This window comes from Amphibalanus amphitrite, unplaced genomic scaffold (genome assembly GCF_019059575.1).
Source record: "Amphibalanus amphitrite isolate SeventyFive unplaced genomic scaffold, NRLGWU_Aamphi_draft 000007F_arrow, whole genome shotgun sequence".
Classification (NCBI taxonomy): domain Eukaryota; kingdom Metazoa; phylum Arthropoda; class Thecostraca; order Balanomorpha; family Balanidae; genus Amphibalanus; species Amphibalanus amphitrite.
Window position 1 is genome coordinate 2,490,150 of NW_024881503.1, and position 23,074 is coordinate 2,513,223.

The 23,074-nt window shown below is 52.4% G+C and overlaps 1 protein-coding gene across 43 annotated transcripts in view; it reads right to left on the bottom strand.

The window, feature by feature from the left end:
* The window catches only part of LOC122378025 (patronin-like), a 32,368-nt gene extending 9,557 nt beyond the window's left edge, over positions 1-22,811 (bottom strand). For 21 of the 43 annotated variants that reach the window (XM_043359025.1, XM_043358970.1, XM_043358952.1 and 18 more), the window contains exons 1-18: positions 22,610-22,811; positions 20,527-20,771; positions 19,801-19,912; positions 19,405-19,498; positions 18,597-18,695; positions 11,947-12,052; positions 10,380-11,419; positions 9,829-9,995; positions 8,240-8,355; positions 7,739-7,847; positions 7,171-7,364; positions 6,544-6,722; positions 5,437-6,237; positions 4,971-5,101; positions 4,152-4,463; positions 3,300-3,410; positions 2,664-2,903; positions 2,119-2,317 (exon numbers count right to left, since the gene is read on the bottom strand). In XM_043359025.1, the coding sequence (XP_043214960.1) occupies positions 2,119-2,317; positions 2,664-2,903; positions 3,300-3,410; positions 4,152-4,463; positions 4,971-5,101; positions 5,437-6,237; positions 6,544-6,722; positions 7,171-7,364; positions 7,739-7,847; positions 8,240-8,355; positions 9,829-9,995; positions 10,380-11,419; positions 11,947-12,052; positions 18,597-18,695; positions 19,405-19,498; positions 19,801-19,912; positions 20,527-20,771; positions 22,610-22,807 (4,453 nt within the window). In that variant the 5' untranslated portion in view covers positions 22,808-22,811. Of the gene's footprint in view, positions 1-998; positions 1,176-2,118; positions 2,318-2,663; positions 2,904-3,299; positions 3,411-4,151; positions 4,464-4,970; positions 5,102-5,436; positions 6,238-6,543; positions 6,723-7,170; positions 7,365-7,738; positions 7,848-8,239; positions 8,356-9,828; positions 9,996-10,379; positions 11,420-11,946; positions 12,053-18,596; positions 18,696-19,404; positions 19,499-19,800; positions 19,913-20,526; positions 20,772-22,609 lie in introns of all 43 variants that reach the window. The other 22 variants (XM_043358854.1, XM_043358795.1, XM_043358772.1 and 19 more) reach the window with 5 other exon arrangements.
* Positions 22,812-23,074: the final 263 nt, after the last annotated feature.

Here is a 23,074-nt window from a genome sequence, read left to right on the forward strand (position 1 = left end):
CATCATAAATCAGTGACATTGAACGCACATTCATGCACATTGCACATAACACATGCACTAAACTACACAGCAGTAACAGCAGCAGCGAAATAAAGCACGGCGTGCGTTCACCGTGAAATATGACAGCCTGAAAACTGAGGAAGGGAGAGAGCCAACGAGCCACGAAGCCACATACTCTCAGATCATTGGAGCCACGAAAACCAAATAACCCATGATTGTATCCAGAGACAGCAGACTTGGCAAGTGAAAGGCGATCACGGAGGGGGAGTGAGGGGAGGATAGAACCTTCACCAAGAAGTGGGCAGTGCTGGGAGCCGGGGGAGCGTGTCAGTTTCTCATTCAGCCATGAGCACACAGCAGAGCTCTGAAAAGTTGATCCACTAGCAAAACAAGCTGTATGTGCGTCAAAAGCAGCAGCCGCGACGGCGGTGGAAAACTGCTGATTCTAGCAGCAACAGCAGTGGCAGTAGCAGCAGCAGCAGTGGAAGATAAGCGAGCAGGAAAAGGCTGAGCATTCGAACCCCAAGCTAACAGGCTACGCCTGAACCAGACTGTCTAGACCGAGTGAGCAGGCAGACCAGTTTGGCTTCCGCAATAGGGCCGGGCGGATGCCGTAGTCTGCTGGGACGGGATTGCTGGTCCGCGATCAGCCCAAGCCAGTTAGGTTCATGATTTATGTTCCTGTTACCAGATTATTTATCATTTATACCTCAGCGGTGTGTGGCGTGGCTAATGGCTATAAGCCGCGGCGGTGGCCCACCCGCCATGATTAGTAGGACAGTGCTGACGTCGCGCGGCGCGTGGGTTAGGTGCAATCTGTGAACCGAGTGTGGACTAGCCAATACGGTGCCACCACAAACCCCGAGCAGCGGTGCGCGCCGGGCGTCTCAGATCCGGCTTGGCGGAGCGTCCGGTGCTCTACACTAGCCCCAGCCGAGCCGACTGGGCTAGCCGCGCCGTGAGCCAGCGGTGAGCTCAAGACACCGTGCACCACCTACCGGGGTACATGAGCTGTTCGGGCGTCTGGATCCGGCGCCTGCTCAGCGACTGCGAGCGGCCGGCCGACACGGCAATGTTGGAGCGTCGCCGCCGGCTCAGACTGCGGTGACGCACCAGGGTAGAGGCACCGGCCGACGCCGCCGGCGGAGGCGCGGCCGGCGCCGGCGGAGGGCGCTCTTCGCGGACAGACACGCCAGGTTAGAGCGGCCACAGGCGGTTAGCGCGGCAGCGAGCCGGGGAGGGGTCAGGCCGAGGGAGAGGGTTAGGTTAGACCCACGGGGAGAGGTTACGTCAAGCCTAATGGGTTAGGTTAGGCCCGCTGGGAAGTTAGACGGGAGTCCGGGCAGAGTTAGGTCTACGGCAAAGCCAAGGCTGAAACGAAGCTTGCTCCGTGTTGGGCAAAAATCGTGTGCTCGCGGATATGTTGATACCGCTCAGCGACAGCTTGGAAAGCAGCAGGTAGTGCAAAAAAGGTGATTTGCATAAAACTACACTTTCGAAGCAGGCAAAGTTTTCACATAACAGCGGTAATGAGAAGCCGAGGAATGCCATACAAATATTCATGATTAATTGGCAAAATCGAGCCACGCTCTACGCGCAACAGAGCTACGTTTCAGCCTTGAAAGGACAGACAAAATGAACAAAACTCCCAATCCGGGACATTTGTTGAGAAAGCGATGTCTTGTGTGCCTATTGCCTATATATTTCCATGTATTCAAAGTATAGCAAAATGCGCTTGTTACGAGGAATATTATACGTAACCCAACAAGAACGAATAAAGACAGAAAAACAAACAGGGGTCTCGACCCCTGAAGCCCTATCATAGGATCGCAGAAGGCAGTCAACAGACGAACAGACAGCGTCAGGCAAACAGGGCGGGCGAAGAAGGTCCAGTTGGCAGGCAGACAGCTGAGACAGACTCGATCACAGGCAGACAGCGGGGCAGACAGCGTAAGACCTCACTCAGGCTACCTCCAGGCTGTCTAGAAGCTGTCATGCGCCCGCAGCTGTTATCCGGACAGCTCGACCGCCACTCACCAGTACTGTTCCGACTCTCGTATCAGGCACCTACCTACCCCGCCGAGCAGCCTTCCGCGGCCACAGACCCCCTGCACTCACCTGACATATGCTGCAGGTTCGACTGGCTTCCCCGGAGTGCAGAGCGGCTGGGGGTACCGGGGCCGCTCCCCACACCCCCGTCCATCATCGACTTGGGTCGTGGTTTGCTCGGTGTGGATTTGGGCCGCGGCCGGACGGCGGGCTTGGAGGCGGCCTGCTGAGCCGCCAGAGCTGCCTGGGCGCCGGCAGGAATCGGCGTCTGGTGGAGAGGGGACGGGCGGACGGTCAGAAACTACACCACAAAATTACACAAAAGGTCGCACAAAATTAAGACGGACGGTCGTACCGTTCCCAGCTTCAAGCTGCCCCATTGCCGATCTCAATATTGTCCACAACTCTGATATACACTATGGGAAAGATGACAGTTGTACTCTGCTTTAGTCGAGCCATAACGCTTAGCCCCTTCGCCGTTAACACCTCAGCAGCCCTTTCACACAATCCACAAACAGCTGCGACAAACTTAACATAAAGGAAGGCAATTTACCGCTACACCTTTACAGTCATTTGATACCTCACACGCCCCCAACCAGTCTGAGGTCACTCACCCCATTCTTTTCCGCCTCCTCGATAGCCTTTTTCAGCTTATACTGCTCGAAGATCCTCTCCTTCCTCGCCTTCTCCTCTTCCTTTTTACGCTGCTTCTCCTCCTCCTTTCTGGCTTCATCCTCTTTCCGCCGTAGTGCCTCCTCCTCCTTGCGGATTCGCGCTGCCTCCTGCTCCTGTTTTCGCTTTAGTGACAGCATCAGGATGCGCTCCTTTTTCCGTTCCATCTCGTCCAGGGCGTCCTGAAGATGACGGTAGCGGCGTCAGAACGATGGAATGGGGTACCGGGAGAAGGGGACGCAGGCTACTTTGAAAGGTCTACATATGTATAGTCATGACACTGCCGCTTTGCCATCATAACGTGGAAAGACTATGCAGTTTGAGAAGGAAGGTTGTGTGAGGTGATGATGACTTCAGCCTTCAGGGATTGTTCTCCCGAACACAATGATCCAAGCTCACTACACTTGTGCACAGGTACACCGTTATAACAAAGCAAAGTTATCGGTTTTGAGAAAAGTTTCAACGTCATACGGTTGTTTCACATTTGATTCCTGTGAAATGTGGCTTTGTCGGTTTTTGTTTTGTTTGTTTGTTTGTTTGTTTGTTTGGATTTGTCGGGATGGGGTGGGGTTACTGACCGATTTGGGGCTGACCAGCTCGTCTCCGATGACCAGTCCGACGCCAGTGGACGACTGCACCGGTTTCAGGGGCTTCATCGTCTCCGGCGGCAGCGTGGGGTCAATCTCCAGCTGGGGGAACGGAGAGGGCAGGGGGAGGTCAGTATCTCCGGCGGCAGCGTGGGGTCAATCTCCAGCTGAGGGAAGGGGAGGGCAGGTCAGTATCTCCGGCGGCAGCGTGGGGTCAATCTCCAGCTGAGGGGAGGGGTAGAGGTCCAGCACCAGTCAAAGAAGAAATGCGAAACAAGGCCACCAAACTTCCATCATTGCTGATAAGGGAGGGTGCCACCACCACTAACAGTGCATTATTGACACATTCATTTCTCTCGTCATCAATCATAATCTAGCTTTCAGACAATCGTTTTCATTATCCTTGGTTTGGAAGACCCCCCCCCCCCCCCCCCCGGTCTCTATCAGTGGAATAAGCATACACACGAGCTGGCAGTGGTCACAAGCGCACATCAACATGCGCAACAAAGGGAAACGAAACAAAAAGGACACGTGGCAGGCACACTTCAGGACGCGTCAAGGCTAGCAAACACTGCACTACTAACAGCTTCACTCCCTAGCTCACTTACTTCCTCCCTCACTCACTTACACATTCATTCCTTGACTCACTCATTCACTCATTAATTTGCTATTTCATTGACTAATCCAGTCATTCATTCATTCATCATGAGTGATATAATATGATCTAAAGTAATCTTTCATTTATTTCATCAGTAATTCATTCATTCATTCATTATCATTCATTCATTCATCCATTCAGTCGCTTACTCCATCTCCCTCCACTCCACGGCCCAGCAGCTCTACCTTCTCGAGGAGCGGTCGTTCGGGCGATGCCGCCCGGTCCACCTGATCCTGCGAGGCCGGCGACTGCGGCTCGGCCGGGGCCGTCCTCCGCCGCGGGTCGGAGAGCCTCCCCAGCGACAGTCCCCCGCCGGGAGAGGGCGACGGAGACCTGCTGGGGGAGCGGGGACGCTCCGGCTCCCGCTCCGGCTGTGGGGGCTCCCTCTCGGGACCCCGTGCCGTCCGCGGCCATTTGGTGTACGTAGAGAAGGCTGAGGGTGCGCCGCTACCGCCGCCGCTGTTTAGCCCGGAGAATGCTGATGTCTTGGGCTTGGGCTGCAAGGCGGCGACAGCGATGGAAGAGAGGTGTGAGAGGTGCGGGAAGATGTGGAGGCGGCGGGTGCCTCGTGTCACACAACATCGAGTGGCGGGGTCGGGCAAAACACACAGTGACGGGCAACTTAGGTGTCCACTACGAGCTAGAAACGGGGCGGACAAAACTCAGTGAATAAGGCGGTGAAAAAATAAAACAAACATGACCACACTTCTAGAGCTCTTTAACATCTTCAGCAATTAAAACTAAAATTGCGGTAAGCGCGGAACTAAGTTATTTTTTTCAAGCACACGATCGGACGATTCCATGCTACACACCGTACACCGCACCACAACACAAGCAAACATCACACAAAGCCGGGTTCCTCTCCAGGCGTGAGTTAAAACTGACATTCCATTCCTTTAGTGACAGTTTTTTTTTTAGCTCGCTTCAGTAGCTATGAACTCGCCAGAACGAGGGAGTGAGTAAGGCCAATTAGCCGTGGTTCTCAGACTCCGAAACTGACGTACCGGTATTTCTGGCCGGCTCGGTTGGTCCAGTAGTCCACCGGAGCTGGCCGCCTTAGTCGGGGGTCGGCGCTGGCCCAGGCGAGGCTTGGGCTTTCGCGGCGCCGCGTCGTCGTCAAACGATATCACAAAGCCTGCCGGGAGAGCGCATGCTGATCAAACAAATGCACGAAATCGGCGAAGGTCTGAAGTGGTACAAGACAAAACATGCCGATTTCAATTTGAGTATGGTCATGATTGGAAAATGATAGGGTCTATCTCACGATGTGAAAAATGAACAAAAATTACATTATTCAAAACCAATTGGTTGTGTGCCGCCATGCGTATCATGCCACAGCCCAATTTACTCACGGATAAAACAATGTTGCACCTCTAATAAATAACAGCACTAAAAACCTCTCTGAAAAGCTTCTTTCCTAACCCAACCCGCATCTCTGCCCGTTGGGGAGGTAGCATAACAGTAACTTACCCATCTCGGGGTCGGCGTCCTGTTTGATCTTATCCACCTTCATGGCTGCCAGCACCTCGGGCGCCGCCTGGTCTTCTTCCTTCTCCTCCTCCCGGGCGGGCGGCGGCCGCGCCGGGGACTCACTGCCGGCCCGGCGCGCCGCCCAGGCCGGACTGGACGCCGCCGGACTCCGCTCTCTCTGCGGACTCGGAGTCCGGCGCATCTTGAACGTGCCCCGGCCGGCGGGCGAGGCGGCCGGCTCGCGGCGCTCTGGGGTGGCTCGCGGCACGCGGTAGGTCCTCCCACCGGACGCCGGAGAGGACTCCTTCTCCGCCCGGTCCGGCTCCGCCGCCATGCCTCCTCCCCGGTCAGAGACCCGCTCGGCGCGGTCGGTCCGCCGCGGCGGCCGGACGGGGGTCGACTCGGTATCCTCCTGGTCGCCAATAAACGACACACTCTGCGGGGCCATGTCATCAATCGGCGGCGCCGGCAGCGGCGCGTGCAGCACCGACGGTGACGGCGAGCGGCGTCTGTTGCGATCCATCCGCCTCACCGTCGGCACGCGAGGACCATCAGCCGCATCCTCAGCTCTTCCCTGTTGGTAATCTCCATACATTCTCGGCGACTGGCCGGCGCGGAGCTCGCGGGGCTCCTGAGGTCCGCCGGGCGAGGCGCCGTGGAGTCGGAACCCGCCGGCAGAGGAGACAGGCGGCTGGTGTGGCGAGTAGTGGCCGCCCGGTGCCGCGGGGTAGCCCGGGTAGTCAGGGTGATAGCCGGCCGGCGGCTGGCCGGACATACCGTGCGGACCCATCATGCCGCCGTCTGGGGGAAGACGGGGGAGGCAGAGTTACAGGGCGATTAAGGACGTGGCTGACCATGATTCAGACACAGAGAACTAATAGTTGAGCAGCAACGCACTCACATATAATGTGTTCAAAAGCACAACCTAATTCACCTTCCGTCCCTTTCGAAACCAAAGCTGACTCACTTCCTCAAAATGCTACCATTCCGTCCCCTCCCAATAATAACTCCCCTCTTATCCCTTCTGACCATCCTATTTCATCCTTTCAGACGGACTTTCCACATCCCTTCTGACCAACTGCTCGCCAGCCCTGCCCGCTCACTCACCAAGCCTATGGTGCTGCGGCGACGGGTACCCTCCAGGGCCCGGGTAGCCACCATGGCCAGCCGGGTGGCCGCTCTGATCGTGTAGCATGAAAGGCCTCTGCTGCGGCGGCTGCTGGTGGTAGCCATACGGGTCTCCCGGGCCCGGACCGTACTGCTGAGGCATCGGTGGCATCATCGGCCTGAGGAGGACACGGTGCGGTGTTACTGCCAACAAGATACTGCGGACGGCAGCTTGAACACACTGCAGGCTATCGAGACAAACCCCTCTTACTTCTTAGCAGAATCTAACGATATGGCAATAAAGGTAGCGCGACTGTAGCAAATATTGAAACTAGGCGTAGAACATTACGCAAGATAACAGTGAATTTATCGCGAGAAATATCTGAACTAGGCCACTCGATATAATTTTGGTTACCAAACAGCTGAGCAGAAGTTGAGCGTCAGAAACGCCACATACCAGCCAAATTCCCAACCTTGCCCTAAAAACAAACCAGCCGCAAAAAAAGGCCGCGTACAGCACGTGATGAACGCGAGAAACATCTTCCCTGTAACGACCGAAATATATCCAACGGACGTCACTACCATGTCTCAGGTAATCGCTTGAGGACGACCGCTAGAGCTACTGACCTAACCGGCTGCCCCCATCGCGCTCTTCCGGGCGACATATGTTGCTGATACACGTCTTCAGGGGGCGCCATGGGTTGCCCCCACTGTCTACGCTGCCCCGCCTGATCGTGTAGGTAAAACTGGCCCGGAGGAGGGCCGGCCGCCGCGTACGGAGACTGGTACTGAGGCGGCTGGTACGCCTGCTGGTACGGTGGCTGTGGTACAGGGGTGTACAGTCAGTCAGGGTAAAGGGTACGGAAATCGCGGCGGTATGGGGTGATAGATAACAGTAAAGCGAGTATAGCGCCAGTAAAATGCAAAAGAAAAATTATTCTGAAAAGAGAACAAAGTACTCATTTTATCGGGTAGTGTGTGCGCTAAACATAAATGTCCAAATATTCCAGCGCAGCAAAAAAAAAAAAAGCTGTGGTGATGTGCTCACAATACTATGGTGACTGGTGAGTAAAATTGATAGCCCGCTCCCACATTGCCGGATAGCAAGCCAAGTAATACACCGATCAGCCCCCGCACATTTCGACCACTGACAAGATTGGGAAGGGCGGTCGCTGGATCCCATCCCAGCACTCGCCTGTGTCTGACCGCCGTTCTGCATGATGTTGTGCATCTGCTGCATCTGCGACTGCTGCTGCGACAGTCGCTGGATATCGTTCTGCAGCTCAGACAGCGACTCGTTCATGCTGAGGGAGCGAAGGACGAAAGTCAGCACGTCAGGGCATTGATAAATTTTACAAAGTCAACGACTTAACAATCACTGTGACATTGGTTGTCACATATCCTCGTAATATGACCAGACGTAACCAATTCAGCGCTATTCATATCGCATATAATAATGTCATGCTAAATTTACCCGGCACACAATTAATGAAACAAGCCGTTAGAAACAGCCATACCCTGAGGCGTATAGGGAGGTTTGCCTATGATAGCTACCATACTAAATCAGTCCTATAACCCCAGAACATTCCCCATCTGCCGCATACGACACCCGCCAAGATCCCTTACGACACCCGCCCCACCCCAACCTTTCACGCTCGGTGTCTTCACAGTACCACTTCCTTCAACGTTCACTCACTTCTGCAGCGAGCTGGTGTACTGGTCGTAGTCCATGTTGTCCAGATCGGGACTACCGGCGGCGTCCGGCACCCGGCCCCACTTGTCCTTCATATGACTCAGGTTCTGGTTCACCTCCTGTTAGAGGGTAGGCAGAATGGAGGTCAAACAAAGTTAAAACACTCAGCCTTACTTGTCATGAACGCGGGTGAAACAACGATCGTGTTGTATGACTCAATTAAATGCAAGGGAAACAATGTTGAGTGAATAATTGCTCTCAAAATGACATAGTGCAGCTGTTAAAACCGTGCCATAAAACGACTGGATCCAGTAAAATGCACTTGGTCGTTTAAGATGTATAGTGAGGAAATATTGTGGGACTAAACATCGCACGCACGATAGATAATTATCAAATCAGTATCAGGTATAACAGTGGAACGAAGTAAGCGAACACGAATAAGCCATATGCACAAACGCTTATAAGTAATTGTGAGGAAGCGTGCAAAGAAAAGAACATAAAACAAGAACACAAAATGGTCAACAGGTGCAAAAACATCACTATCGGCCGAGTGAAAATACACTACACACGCGTTGCCAACAAGACACGCAAAGTTACTACGGGTGAGCTGTAGTAACGTGTTATCTAGAATGACGACGAAACATTACGACTGCAGTACATACACAAAAGCAGTCAGTAAGCATGCAAAAATCACAATCACTAGTCCACGCCACTACAAGAACAAAGTTACGTGCGAACACACGAAACGAAAAAAGTGAAAAACGAAAAATACGAACACTTCGAAAAAACGACACGAAAATGCACTCAGCTGGGGGTCGACAACACCAAAAATCCTCGCTCAACGGACGCATCAAAACGCCCACATTTAGCAGCCCACTAATCACTACCGCCGACTCTAGTCTACACCACAATCCACATGCTGCTTTGTCCACAGTGGAGCGCGTGTCCACAGTGCGGGACGGACGCGCAGCCTGTCACCTGCAGTGTGGGCGGCCGCGCCTCGGCCTGTGCCTGCGCCGCCGATACTTCCACGCTGTCCTCCATGATATCCAGTGGAGGAGGGGCGGGCTCGGCACCGCCCTCACTGCCCGAGACGGAGCCGCTGCTGCTGCCGCCGCCGCCGCCGGAGCCGCGGAACTTGCTCTGCACACCGGCGGCGGTGCGGTGAGAGAGATCGGGGCTTGGTCGGCGACACACCAGATGGTTCAGTCTGTCCTGCTCCCGTCTCTCACCTAATTTCTACCAGGCATCTTTTACCAAATGTCCCTCTCTTCAAACCACCTCATCAGACTCCCTCTCCCTAACAAAATGTCGAGACTCCCCTTATCTTCTTCTCACGACGCTAAGGCCGACTCACTACACCTCAGCTATTCGATTTAGGACTCCACGGAAAATTCACACCACAATGATCCGTTCAGACTCAGTGCTATCTCAGTCCCTCGCAATCGTCTAAACCCAAGTTCTAATCACAACCCACACGCCTAATCCCAAAGCCCAACCCATACTCAGTCCCTAATCAGTCTACCCACTACCTCTCTGCACTCGTCAGAAGTGTTCAACACTCAGCAAACCCATCACCCCGCCATCCTCACTTGACCCATGGCCTGCAGGAAGGCCTGTTTGCCAACGTTCTGCTTCTGCCGGTTCATGGCCGACTCCATCCGCCGCTTCTCCTTCTCGATGTTGCGCCGTTTCTCCTCCAGTCTCAGTTTGATACTGTGCAGCTCTGAGGCCATCATGTCCGGCTCGGGAGCACCCTCTGCGAGTGACAAGACGATATTGATAAACTAGACCCTATCATCTGTGATTGGTATCGATAGGTGAATGCTACTCTAATCGAGAAGTGGATGTGTCTGGGGGAGAAGGGTTGCAAGCGCATCAGTTATAAACACGAAACGAATAAACGAATACCTATGTCAATTATTATCTTGGTAAATTCCATGGTTAAGATATAAGTGATATTAAAACGTAAGTATGTAGATTTGAGCAAATGGCAGCAGCGCACAACTGGCGGAAAATAACAGTTGTCCTGCTCTGGCTAAAAGAAAGATAAAACACGGCTGATCCCACTAGTACTTGACATGCACATGTGACCGTCGTCGATTGCAGTGTTTCGTGTACTATTCCCGCATCGTCTACATACCCGAGGCGGGGAGGCCGTGTCGCTGTCCGTGCTGCTGTCCGTGCTGCTGTCCGTGCTGCTGCTGCCCCCAGCTGGTGGTGGGGGGCGCGGCCGGCGGGCCGCCGCCGCCACCCGTACCGTTGCTCCGCGCTCCGCCGGCCGGCTTGGCGCGGTCCTCCTTCTCATGCTGCATGTAGACGATGTTGATACCGCCGGCGTTCTCTCGCGGCTGAACTTTGCTCAGCTCGGCGAAGCTGGTCGGCTTCTGTTCGTCGTTGTTGTCGAACATGATCACCAGATTGTTGCCGGCCTTGGAGGGGGAATCACCACGCGCCTCTCTTTCCAGCGCGTCCAGGACTCGGTTGTCTATATCCACCGGCCCTCCCGCGTCATCAATTGGACGGAAACCATCGTCGCGATCGGCACGAGAGTCATCCCCGCGTCGGCCAGTGGGCTGGAAATGCTCTTTGATTGAGTCGCTCTGGAAGAGGTTTCGACTGGGCGGCCGCCCGAGCTCTTGTCTACTCTCGCTGCGGTCATACAAGCTAGCTCGGCTGGCTGAGCGCGAGGCACGCTCCTGTTCGGCCTCCTGGAACGGATCGCGGTCACCGAAACTGATGGCACTCTCTTTCAGCAGGTCGCGATGCGTGCTGCTCTCACGGCGGCCACGATGTACCACCGGCTGTTTATCAGGATTACGGCCCAGCAGCTGGAGATTATCCTGACTCCCACCGAAATTCTCCACCGTCAGTTGTGACTCTTCTGTGAAGGAGTTCCGCCGGGAGAGCCTCCCCCCTCCGGCACCCCGTGGGGAGGGTTTACCAGCCGGGCGGTTCCTCTCCATATCACCACACTCAGATGCGGCGCCGCGGCGCTCCTCGCCGCGTTCCTCCCACTTTGTGTCTCGGTTCAGACGCTCTTTGAGGGGCCGGCGGGACGGGGGGTCGTCAGAGTGGACCGACGAAGGCGGGCTCTGGGAGCGACGCTGGTGGGCCATCCGAGACAGGGTCATCGGGCCGCTGGCGCGCTGCACCACGAACTCACTCTCCTCAGAGTTGGACCTGACGGCGGATGGTAAACACGTCAGAGAGGGCACAAATCGCGCTCTGCTTTGTTTGAAAAAGGGCGGGATGTGTGCGGATTACGGGAGATAGATAAACACGGCTGGGAAACACGCACACAGTATACAAGCTGTCCGAAAACAAAAGTGCATACTTTAAATGGAAAAGGCAGTCTACATAAAACAGACGCAACGAGAGTTCAAATATCAACATAGAACACTTTGGGATCACTATCAATTTTGGAAAACAAACTTTGTGGCAGTGATTAATAGCTTGAAACTTGCTGCTAACGTAAGCAGTTGCAAGATTCCCTAAATTCCCAAAGTCAACACCGTATTTAACCCGATATTACCCAACAGAATCCACCGAGCCGAGCTGAGCCGACACCGACCACCGTCCCACAGTGAAGCGTGACCCACTAGTGATCACCTCCACAGACCGGCCCCGCCCGGAATCGACCGACCCTCCCCCCCCCACACCCCTCACCCTGTCGGCGCCGACGGGGGGGGGGGGGAGGGTGCACCCACCTGTCGTCCTCGCGGTAGGTCGAGCGGTCATCGGCCGGGTACATCATGGACTGCGGCCGCCGCGAGCCACCAGAGCTGTGAGCGGATGGACTATCCCGGCCGGCAGCTGGACGAACGGAGACACGATATATTACGTCAGAGAAGAACACAGACACGGGACACTCGGTCGGGGAAAAAAGAGAGAAAAGGAATCAGAAGAACACTACTGGTGAGCGAATACACTCAAAGAGGGAAGGACGGATGAATAATTGAGTATTTCATGGAAGACGCAAAGCGTCAGGGAGGAATAACTCTGCAACAAAGGTCTGATAGTCGCTCAAGTATGGGCAAAACATACGAGGGGGTATCGAAAAGTTCTGATCATCACCATGAATTAGATGTGATAGAAGTTTGATTTTTTTACATGATGTTCATTACTCCTTTACAAGTCACCACACACGACCGCAAACTTATTGCATCGTTTCTTGAGCTGCCTCAGGCGGTCATTGTAGGACCCTCGCACTGTCCCGTAAATCACTGCTCCACCTCATCAATGACGTCATTTCTGTCCTTAAATCACCGGCCATACTGTGGATTCTTCATCTCCCGTAACAATTAAGAGTCAGTAAATACCTGGTCAGGTGAATTTCTTAGATGCGATAGGATTTAATGTCCACCTCATGCTGTTTCTTCAATCGCAGCTCAGGACGAATGGGCGGGGGCGCTGTCAGTGCGGATAAAACATCTTTCTTGGGCTTTTTGGCGGCGATTCTGCTTGAGGCCATCTCGCAACTTCTTCAAAAGTGTGCAGTAGTGCTTGCTTATCATTATCCGACCATCATCAAGACAGTCGGTAATGACTATCCTACGCCAGATCCACAACACTGATAGCATTGACCTTCCATATCGGCTTCTGCATCTTCGCCTTTTAACCCGCGCACCGACGGGGGTCTGCGCCAACTTCGCACCGACGGGGGGGGGGGCGGATGACCGCCCCCCCCCCCTGAGATCTCGAGAACGAAGCAAGATAGCGACAAGCGGTAAACGGCATCGGATACGCACGGCCAAGATCTACCATTTTTACTAAGGTCATTTTCAGGTCAGGTCAAAGATGACGTCACAGGGGTCGAAAAAGTCAAAATGGCGGCGCTAGATATGGAGAGAGTTTTTCTCGAATAACTTTCGAATTAGTCAAGATAGGAACAAACTAAGGGCATCATCGTGATCCTCTCGTCAATCCGCATCGAATGATATATATGTTGACCTCGAAAGGTCAAGGTCAAAGGTTGACCTCAGGTCACGTGATCTCGAGGTCATCATGTATATCATTCGATGCGTCTTGACGAGCTGAACACAATGAGACCATCCACGCGTCTGTATCTTGTTCCTGTACGGAGTTATTGGCCAAAAACCTTTGGTGACCTTTGATGACGTCACATGACCTCACAGCTGCCCAACAGCAAAACAGACCTCAAGGTAGTGAAGGTTGATCGTATATGAAGTCATGTATGGTATATGGGGCCATTCCGACCCGTTTTAGTGGTAAAAACAGGGAGTTGATTTTTCCCCCATTGAATTATAATGGGGAGGTCGCGAAATTGACCTGACCTTAGGTCACCGATATCAAAATTCCGAGATATACAAATTGTAGCTACTAATGACCTAATAATATCCTGCAACTTTCAAAGGCCTCCGACATCTACTGTAGCTCTGGCACGGTGACAAAGTTGCAAAAAAGTGACTTGAGGTTGGGTCATTCAAAGTGACCTGGTGACCTGACCTTAAAAGGTAGGAGGTTCAAACTTGCACACCATGTGTAAAATTGATGAGATTATAGTCATACCAAATTTCGCGGCGCTACGCGCCGCGGTTTTCCCGCTATTCGCGAAAAACCTCAGGGGGGGGGGCGGATATCCGCCCCCCCCCCGTCGGTGCGAGGGTTAAGAAGGACAGATGTGCCGTGCTTAAACTTCTTGATCATCTTTTTGTCTCTGGATCATACACATAGACCCAGCATTCGTCACAAGTCATCAAATGATCGAAGATGTCTTCACTTTCCTAAAAAAGACCTAGTTTTCATTTCGAAAGGCCAAGACGCATTTTTCTCTTGAACAAAGAAGACACATGAACTTCTAAGCGGGCTGACTCCTTTATCATCTATAGTTCTTCGCTAATAATATTTTCAGGCACTGCCAGCATTGAGACCTTTCTATTGCACAATCATCTGAAAGGCCACACGACGATCTGTAAGGATGAGGTCCTCCACTTCCTTCACAGTCACCACCTTGTCAGTCACTGGTAGTCACTCACTTCTTGACTCCCCTGCAAGGGCCATGCAACCAAGTTGAAAATTATTTCTTCATTTTCGGTAAGTGCATGAGATGGGCTTTCCTCGCCATAAACTAATTTAACGTTCTTGATGTATTTTCTCAGTGTGATACCGTTTCAAATACATTAGTTGGATGACGGTTCGGTCCTCAATGGGCCCAATACTCATCTTTTTTACTTCTAAGTCTCTCCTACATAAGATAAAACCACTTCTCAGGGTTCTCTTTGCGGGAGCATTGTTCTTAAGAACCAAATATAATACCAACCAAAAATCATCAAAATCGGTCTATATCTTCTATGTGATGATCAGAACTTTTCGATACCCCCTCGTATAAAGAGGTCGGTACAAAACGTGGTACTGTAGCAGCATGAGCTTCAGAAGAAATGACTGAATGCAATACAAAGTGGCTATGGCCGCTTCACAATGTACTTAAGTATAACTTCATACTTTACGCATATCAACAGTGATAGCGCCTTAACATTCAAAGATCGATATCGCACAATTTGAAAGGTGACGCGAAACGATCTACCTGATCGGGCCCTAGATGAGTGGGACCAGCTGATTACTAATTTGCGAATATGTGCACATTCATCAGATTACCAGCACAAGCAATATCCAATGCACATATTAGCCTACACGATCATGCCATGCAGATGACAAACAGAATTATAACGGCATACACAAACGGCATACAACGGATCAGTAGAAGAAAAATAGTGCCAAGTACCTGAAAAATCAAATCAAATTGTTGAAAGAAAACAGCACGTCAGGTAAAAAACAAAACTATTTCCAAACCAAATTATGTAAAGGTACACTCAAAAGGAGCACACAATCGAAGAACACAATAGATACAGGAGAAAACAGCAAACCACTACAAATTATCACCGCAAAAACACAACACACAAACCATGCCGAAACAATCCATACCTAATCAAAAATACAGCAAGCACGACAAATCAACACAACTCCTAACGGTAGTGCCACAACCATTCCTTTAATAAAAAACACACTCAAAATCGACCCAGCTCGGCTCTGGACCGGTCGTAAATGTAATCGGCTCAATGGAGCAGCCTCCGTCAGTGGGAGACTTAGCGAGTCAGCGAGAGCAGGACGCAGATGCAGAGTACAGAGCCGAGACAGGTGATGACTGGGAAGGATTGGAGAGGAAGAGGCGGGCGAGGTGTCGACCTGTCACGGTGTACAGGTTTCGACATTGGTGTTTCGCTTGCCGAAATGGCCCAAAGCGTGCTCATTTCGATCTGAATAAGGACGACAGAAGGAGCGAACCAAGGATGTGGAAATCTGACTCGGTTCTGAGCAGGCCCTCTCGCTGACACACAGGCACACAGACATGCGGTCGGGTGCGGGTCAGCCATCCGTCCGGCCCCGGTACACTCCGCCGGCCTACCGTCGGCAGCCAGGTGGTGATGATAACACTGCTGTTCAAACGGCAGCTGACCGGGCCGTGAACAGTAGTGACACTTCTCGGTGGGAGGGTGGGAGCAACGCCACCACCAGTCCGGGTACAGCGACGCCCAGGCGCAACAGCCGCCTTAAAACGTCAGTAACAGCGGTAACAGAGGTAACACCAGACACATCAGACACAGCGCCACCACCAGTCCGGGTAGAGAGACGCCCAGGCGCAACAGCCGCCTTAGCACGTCAGTAACAAACAGCGGTAACAGGACACAGCGGTAACAGTAGACACAGCGCCACCACCAGTCCGGGTAGAGAGACGCCCAGGCGCAACAACCGCCTTCACACGTCAGAAATACAGCAGTAACAGGACACAGCGGTAACAGCAGACACAACGGTAACAGCAGACACAACGGTAACAGCAGACACATCAGACACAGCGCCACCACCAGTCCGGGTAGAGAGACGCCCGGGCGCAACAGCCGCCTTCACGCGTCAGTAACAGCGGTAACAACAGACACAGCGGTAACAGGACACAGCGGTAACAACAGACACGGCGCCACCACCAGTCCGGGTAGAGCGACGCCCAGGCGCAACAGCCGCCTTAGCACGTCAGTAACAGCGGTAACAACAGTAACAACAGACACAGCGCCACCACCAGTCCGGGTAGAGAGACGCCCAGGCGCAACAGCCGCCCTATACACGTCATTTACAGCAGTGACAAGAGTCACAACAAACGGAACAGCGGTACAATCACAACAGTAACATCACAACTCGACACAACAATCACCTCAACACGCCAGTCACAGCAGCGGTAACAACGGAACGGTAAGGCCAGTCAGAGGCACAACACCCGACTGTTGAGACAGCCAAACAGCTGATCAGAAGCGTTGCTATCTTCCTACGGCCACTCATGACATTTACAATCGCAACACCGACTGATACTGCCACGAGCGGACGGTGGTGTAACCGGGGCTCAACAAGTGGTGGTCCGTCGTCTGTAAGAAGTCGGTCCATCGTCCAGCGCGCACTAACTAGGGCGGCGCCGGTGTCAGTCTCGATCAGTCGCGCAGCTGGTTATGAAGCCATAACTTTTATATCAGATTCAGCGTCTCTGAAAACGTCAGTCAGTTGATCGCAACAGCATTCAGTAAGTGTTTAAGCATTTTCAATTTTGGATATTGACATGCGTGTAACATGCGCGGAAACATGCACGGATGTGACGTTAGTGAGTTCCAGCACCGCAGATATCAGGATAGGGATCAGGCCGGTAGGTAGCTCGAACAATTGATTTCTTTAACCAACTGTGTCTTCAGCAGTAGACGCAGAGTTGTGCACTGCATCTGTCTGGAGCTAAGAAATACTGATAGCTGTAAAACAGCATAGCAAAGGACAGACAGTAGACGTAAGTCGTGGTTTAGATGTGCGGTGGTCCGAAAACAAGGCTGCAGTGATAACTTATCAGCTTCATGTCCTAACGGCGATGAGCTGGGTACGATTAAGACGGACAGAACAAGAAGTGTCAATCATATGTAGTTGGCGAATGGAAAGAACTTCTTTCAGTGGCAAACAAGTTAAGAGTTGAGAGACTAACTTCCCGAGAACCCGAGACAGCAACAGCGCGAATGAGATGAGTGACAGGAAAGAGAAAAGAGAAATGAAGGAAAATAAAGTGAAGGTAACAGATGGAGAGATAAAGAACAGATAACAGAGAGCGAGAGCGAGAGCGAGAGCGAGAGAGAGAGAGAGAGAGAGAGAGAGAGAGAGAGAGAGAGAGAGAGAGAGAGAGAGAGAGAGAGAGAGAGAGAGAGAGAGAGAGAGAGAGAGAGAGAGAGCACTCGCTCACCCACTTGCCGGGTATGTTTGCGCAACAAGAGTGCCACTTACGGGTCTCCCAAGTGCAAAACAAATACCTACGTATGGCGGCCGTCTGTCGAAAGGTTGGCTCGTCTGCCTCGTCTTCTCGTCTCGTCGCCTTCGCTCGTCTCTCGTCTCACTGAGTCCCTTCCCGAGTCGGTGGGTGTGTGGGCAGTACCGCTAGCTCGAGTGATAGTGGTGTAGGGCGGGGTGATACGCGAATTGAGGTAAAATATGGTGAGAAAGGTGAGGTGAGTAATTGGTGAGGTAGATGTGAATTATCACTATCCATGTGCTCAGGGAAGTGAGGACATGCCAGTGCGATACTCCACGTCAGGTCACGGGTCAGGTCGGGTCAGATTGTAGGTCACAAGTCAGTCAGGGTAGGAGTGGGAAGAATGATGCGTTAGTCCCGTGTTAGGACCGTGTCGCCAACAGACCTGTAGACAGACAGACAAACAATCTGCTGCCAGCTGGACCACGAGCACACTGACAAATCTTCTTGGACGGGGTGAATTATACCAGCACCAAAAATACTTTATTTACAATGCACAATGCACATTAGCGGACAAGCGACCACCCAGCCACCCTTCATTGCACATTTGCACTACGTCTAGCCGGCTATTTGAGACATTGTATCTAGGTTTGTCTGATATTACAACAATTTGCTACAGCCTTGTTTTATCGAAAACAAGTTCTTTTAATGACAAGAACGGAAAAGTATCGCGAATTCCATTCACAAATTACCGCACTTTGAGTATCTCACCATGGCGCCAATATTCCGAATCTTGAAATAAACTTGCATGAGATACTTGGAAGTAAGAATATGAAAGAAGATAGAATGTGAAGTACCTTGTCCAATGACGTTTTCATCTGAGATTTGGATGAAATAATAGCCAATCAAAGCCTCTGAAAATTTAATAGCTCAGTTGTTTTCAAAATAACAAATGCTGAAAAACCTAGCCTCATAATCCGAAGAAGTAAAGAAACGTTTCAAATTGTTGTGTTGCTTCGTATCGCGACCCCAACAACCATCCCAACAACCACAATATCCTAACCTCCTGCATACCTTCGAACATGCTGAAGCGTTGCCGCGCCCTCTCCGCCGAGTGCGAGCCCCTGCTGCGGCGCAGGACGACGGACGGTTCCGAGTGGGGGTAGCGCCCTCCTGCATGTCACCACCGGCAAGGGGGCGTTAGTAAGCCGGCAACGACCACCGCGTGCCCAGGCAAGGCAAGCGTGAGAGAGACAGCCGGGGGAACGTATCAACAGGGCGACCAGACCCAGGTACCGTCACCAGTTAGTTAGTAGAAGCTGACCCGGTCGCGATTTTACCAGCAGTACAATGCGAGACGCCAGACCCCTGCAAGACCTGACGGTTCGTGTTATACTGTTGGAAAATCGCGACCCGCCCGACCTTAGAGCATTGACCTCTAGCATGCCTTCAGGCGCAATACAGCCACCATGTCCCACAGGAAAGGGGAAGGTATTCCGAAGGATAGGGGCAGACAAGACAGTGTTGAGTGGGACTGAAGACGACCAGTGTTTGACGTCACAGGTACGCTTCAGCAAGTATAGTCGACTACAGAATGATGTTCCACTCCTCAGAAGCTATCAGTTGACCGTAGCGCTAAGTTGTGCCGTTTATCACGCGATTAATCGAGTCGATTGTGAGCATTGGGACAAAGCTATAATTTGTGAACTCAGGCCCGTGTGATGCGGCACAGCCTACCACTACAGGCAAATAATTGCCTGTGAAAAGTGGAACATCATTCTGTAGTCGACTAGAACTGTGTGGGACGTCACGGGTCATCCTTGGTTCTAGGGGGAAGAGTCTGACAGGCGGAGGGAAGGGGAAGGGGGGGGGGGGCTCTCACCTGAGACGCTGCCGGCCTGACTGAGACTGTCTCGGCGCAGCTCGGGCTGAGAGCGGCGGGGACTGCCCGCGTACGGGTCCTGCCGACGCATTGCCTGTGGGCAATACACATCACGAGTCATGTTGGTCACATGTCATAAGCAATGGTCACACACAGTCAAAATACCAGTCCCGCCTTGAGTTCCGTAACCCTTAGAAGGACGGCAGCTAATAAGTTACTGTCCGAAGGTGTGCACGTCATGGGTTTGCATAATTGCTCTTCAGTGCAGAAAAACAGCCTGCTATCCCAGCTGGTCCCCAGACTTGACTTCAGCCTTAATTCCACCAATGACTTCACCGTGCGTCCATTTCACCCTCCCCCAGTCCCTCCACGTCCGCTCCCCAGCCAACAACTCACATCGATGGCTCGTTCTTTGGCCATGCCCGGCTGTCGGACACATTTGGCCGGGTTAATCTCGAACAGGTAAAACAGGTCAGCCAGAAGCACCAGCAGGTTCTGCTTCACCGAACTGCGGACAAAATGGAGGCGTAACAGTCAGGGACGAGACGGAGCATAAGTGTTTGTTTTGTGGATCAATCTCCTTGCTGAAGCTGAGTAAGTGTTGAAAAACTGGTACCTAGAAAACTGTATATAACGGGAAACAGAATACTGGACATATGATACACAGTTACACACATAGTTACATAGACTGCCATGACTTTTTTTAAATAGGTTTTGAGTACAGGAAAAACATGGAAAAGGAACAAGTCAGTGCGGGTAATATAATCTGTCCAAATAGCAATTGCATGTCTCAACCGTTATAATAATTGCTACCATTGGTGCATGACGGGCAAAACGTTGTTTGTAAAAATTGAGCTTTTACTGGCTTTATACTCGATAGCAATACATATGCCATATAAATGGTAACAATCAACAGGTAACAAAACACTGAAGTAAGCCCCGAACGTTCCCAGGCCTACAATTAACCCATAACATCGCTAAAATCGTTCCATATCGATCTAACTGTGAGCTGAGGACCATGACTAACCCCGATACCCACGATACACTGGGCTCCGCGCCTCAACTCCCTAAAACCCAATACCACCAGTCCGCCTCCCTCTTTTTCCACCTCTCACTTCTCACCTGTGCATATACAGTATATCCTCCAGTGTCAGGAAGTGCGGACTGTAGGGCAGCGCCTCTCTGCAGAATTTCTCCACCAGCTGCAGGTTGTAGAGACTGTCGGCGATACGCGGCGGGTCGGAGAAGGCGATCTCTGGCCAGCTGAGCTCGTCGGGACAGTAGAGCGAGATCAGGCCGGCCAGACACGTGCCGTCCGAGAGGTCGCTGATGTCCTGCTGCAGCGGGAACCGGGGCACCGTGTCCTCCTGAGGGCGGGGGGGGGGGGGGGGGGGGGGGTAGTGTCAGAGGTGTGCACAAGTGGAAACGGCGGTTATCAGCCGGAAGGTCGCGGCAATGCTACTGGTCTCAAAAGTTCTTCCGTCGTATACCAAATCCCGAAAGTCTATGAAATCCCGCCTCTGCGGAACACAGCTCAACTGCCATTTAGCCCAGTCTACCGATACACATCAATGTGGAAATTCCGTTGGTTCTTCCCAGCATATCAGTTTTCTGTCCAAGTAGCTCTCCTTCAACCATACCTAACGGTCACAACAGCCAAGTCATGTTTGATCATCTTAGCCACAGTTCTGTAATGAAATCCTTCCCACGTCCACAGCGCAATCATTCCAAATTCCAATTATCTCGGGCCCTGTAAGTGAAAATCCCCAACGGCCACATCCCAGCTATCTCACTGTTCTACCATCCCACGCACTCCCGTGTTTGGACAATACCCGCGGCGCTGTAATCTCTAGGATAACGATACGGACAAACGCCGCCCCAGAGGCGACGGCGGACACCGGCTCAATCACTGTGTCGACATGAGACGGCTACTTTCATATCGGACAATTTGGACGTCATGTAAATGTGGTTAGGAGCGACCAGCCCCAAACCGCGGGATTCGCTGGTGTAATGTTTACATAACCACGCAGCACGTAGGCAGCTCGAATATTGATGGATCACTTGTGGGTAGATATGAGTTAACCATTATAAAAATGGGCTAATATGTGATAATCATCGACAAAAAGCTACCTCAGCGGCACCAGCTCAAGAGTCACACTATCGCAACCAGACTTGTTAGATCCATCTCAAATCACCATGTGTTAATTAAATGCTGACCTTCGCAGCTAACACTTAGAGAGGGTTCATCAAGAACAGGCAACATACAGTGGACCAGCTATACCAGCAGCGGGAGCGATGGCGCTACCTGTCAATTCTTCACCACCCCACCCACCCTGCACCCCGCCCCGGTGACCCCAGGTCACAGGCTAACCAAGGGTCACAGCGAGCGCCGTTATAGCCGGCATTCGGTGGCGACTAACTACCTAACCGGCGCCCCGTGTGTGTGGGAGCGACCCGCCTTTCCCTGCGGGCATATAGCGTGGGATGGTCGGAACAGAGCCGCTAACACCGGATGGGAAAACTCACACTAGCGATAGCAGACTTTATACTGCGCCCAACAACCACGTGGTATATGGATCAGAGACGTTTCACTGCTCTCATCTCTGCTCTCCTGTCACAGTTTTTTATTCTTCTTATTCCCCATTATCACTAAATCTCTCCCCTTATGCATGTCTCTAGATTTCAACCAGGGCTGCGGAGTCGGAGTCGGAGTCGGAGTCGGAGTCGGTCGGAGTCGACAGTTGTGACCGGAGTCGGAGTCGGAGTCGATTTTAGAAACCCGAGCCGGAGTCGGAGTCGGAGTCACCGAAAATCTGTCGACTCCGCAGCCCTGCTAGGTCTGCGGAGTCGGAGTCGGGAGTTGGAGTCGGTCGGAGTCGACAATTCTGCCCGGAGTCGGAGTCGGAGTCGGAGCTGGTTTTTGAAAGCCGGAGTCGGAGTCGGAGTCGGAGTCGCCGAAAATCCATCGACTCCGCAGCCCTGATTTCAACGATGTTTGTGTTGCCCCTTCTCATTCTTTCTCATTTTCATTCTATTTATCCTCCGATTCAATTAGCTATGCCTTCACCCATCCCTGAGTTTGAGAAAGAGAAACAGATCTTCAATCTTTCGCTCTCCTAGATCCCTTTCCATTTATCTCTATCTCCTCTATCCCTCTTTTCCTTCTTTCCTCCCTTCCTTCCTCTCTTTCTCCCCTCCCTCTCACCTCTCGGACCTCTGCAGCGATCTGCCCGCGCAGCCGCGCGCACGCCTTGTTGATCCACAGCAGCAGGGCCTCCTCCTGGTCTGCGGGCAGCTCGGTGCTCGACTGGAGGGCGGTGAAGCGCCTCACGACCCCCACCACTCGCTCGGCGGTGATGAGCTCGCGGATGTAGAGCACCATGATCGCCTCCATGACGGCCATGTGGGCGCTCTGTTGGGGAGAGAGGGGGGGGGGGTGAGACACTGGGAGTGGGCTCAGTGAGATGAAATGGGATAAGTACCTACGGTAAAACTTACGATTTAATATGGCATAGTTTGTTACACTGCGTTACACCACATGTCGGTAAGACTCGGACGGGGAATAACAGCGCTGTGCGATGCGTTACGATACGGTACATTTTGCAAGATGGCATCCAGTTTGACATTGATTATGACACAGTAAGGTACGGCATGACACATAACAATGTCA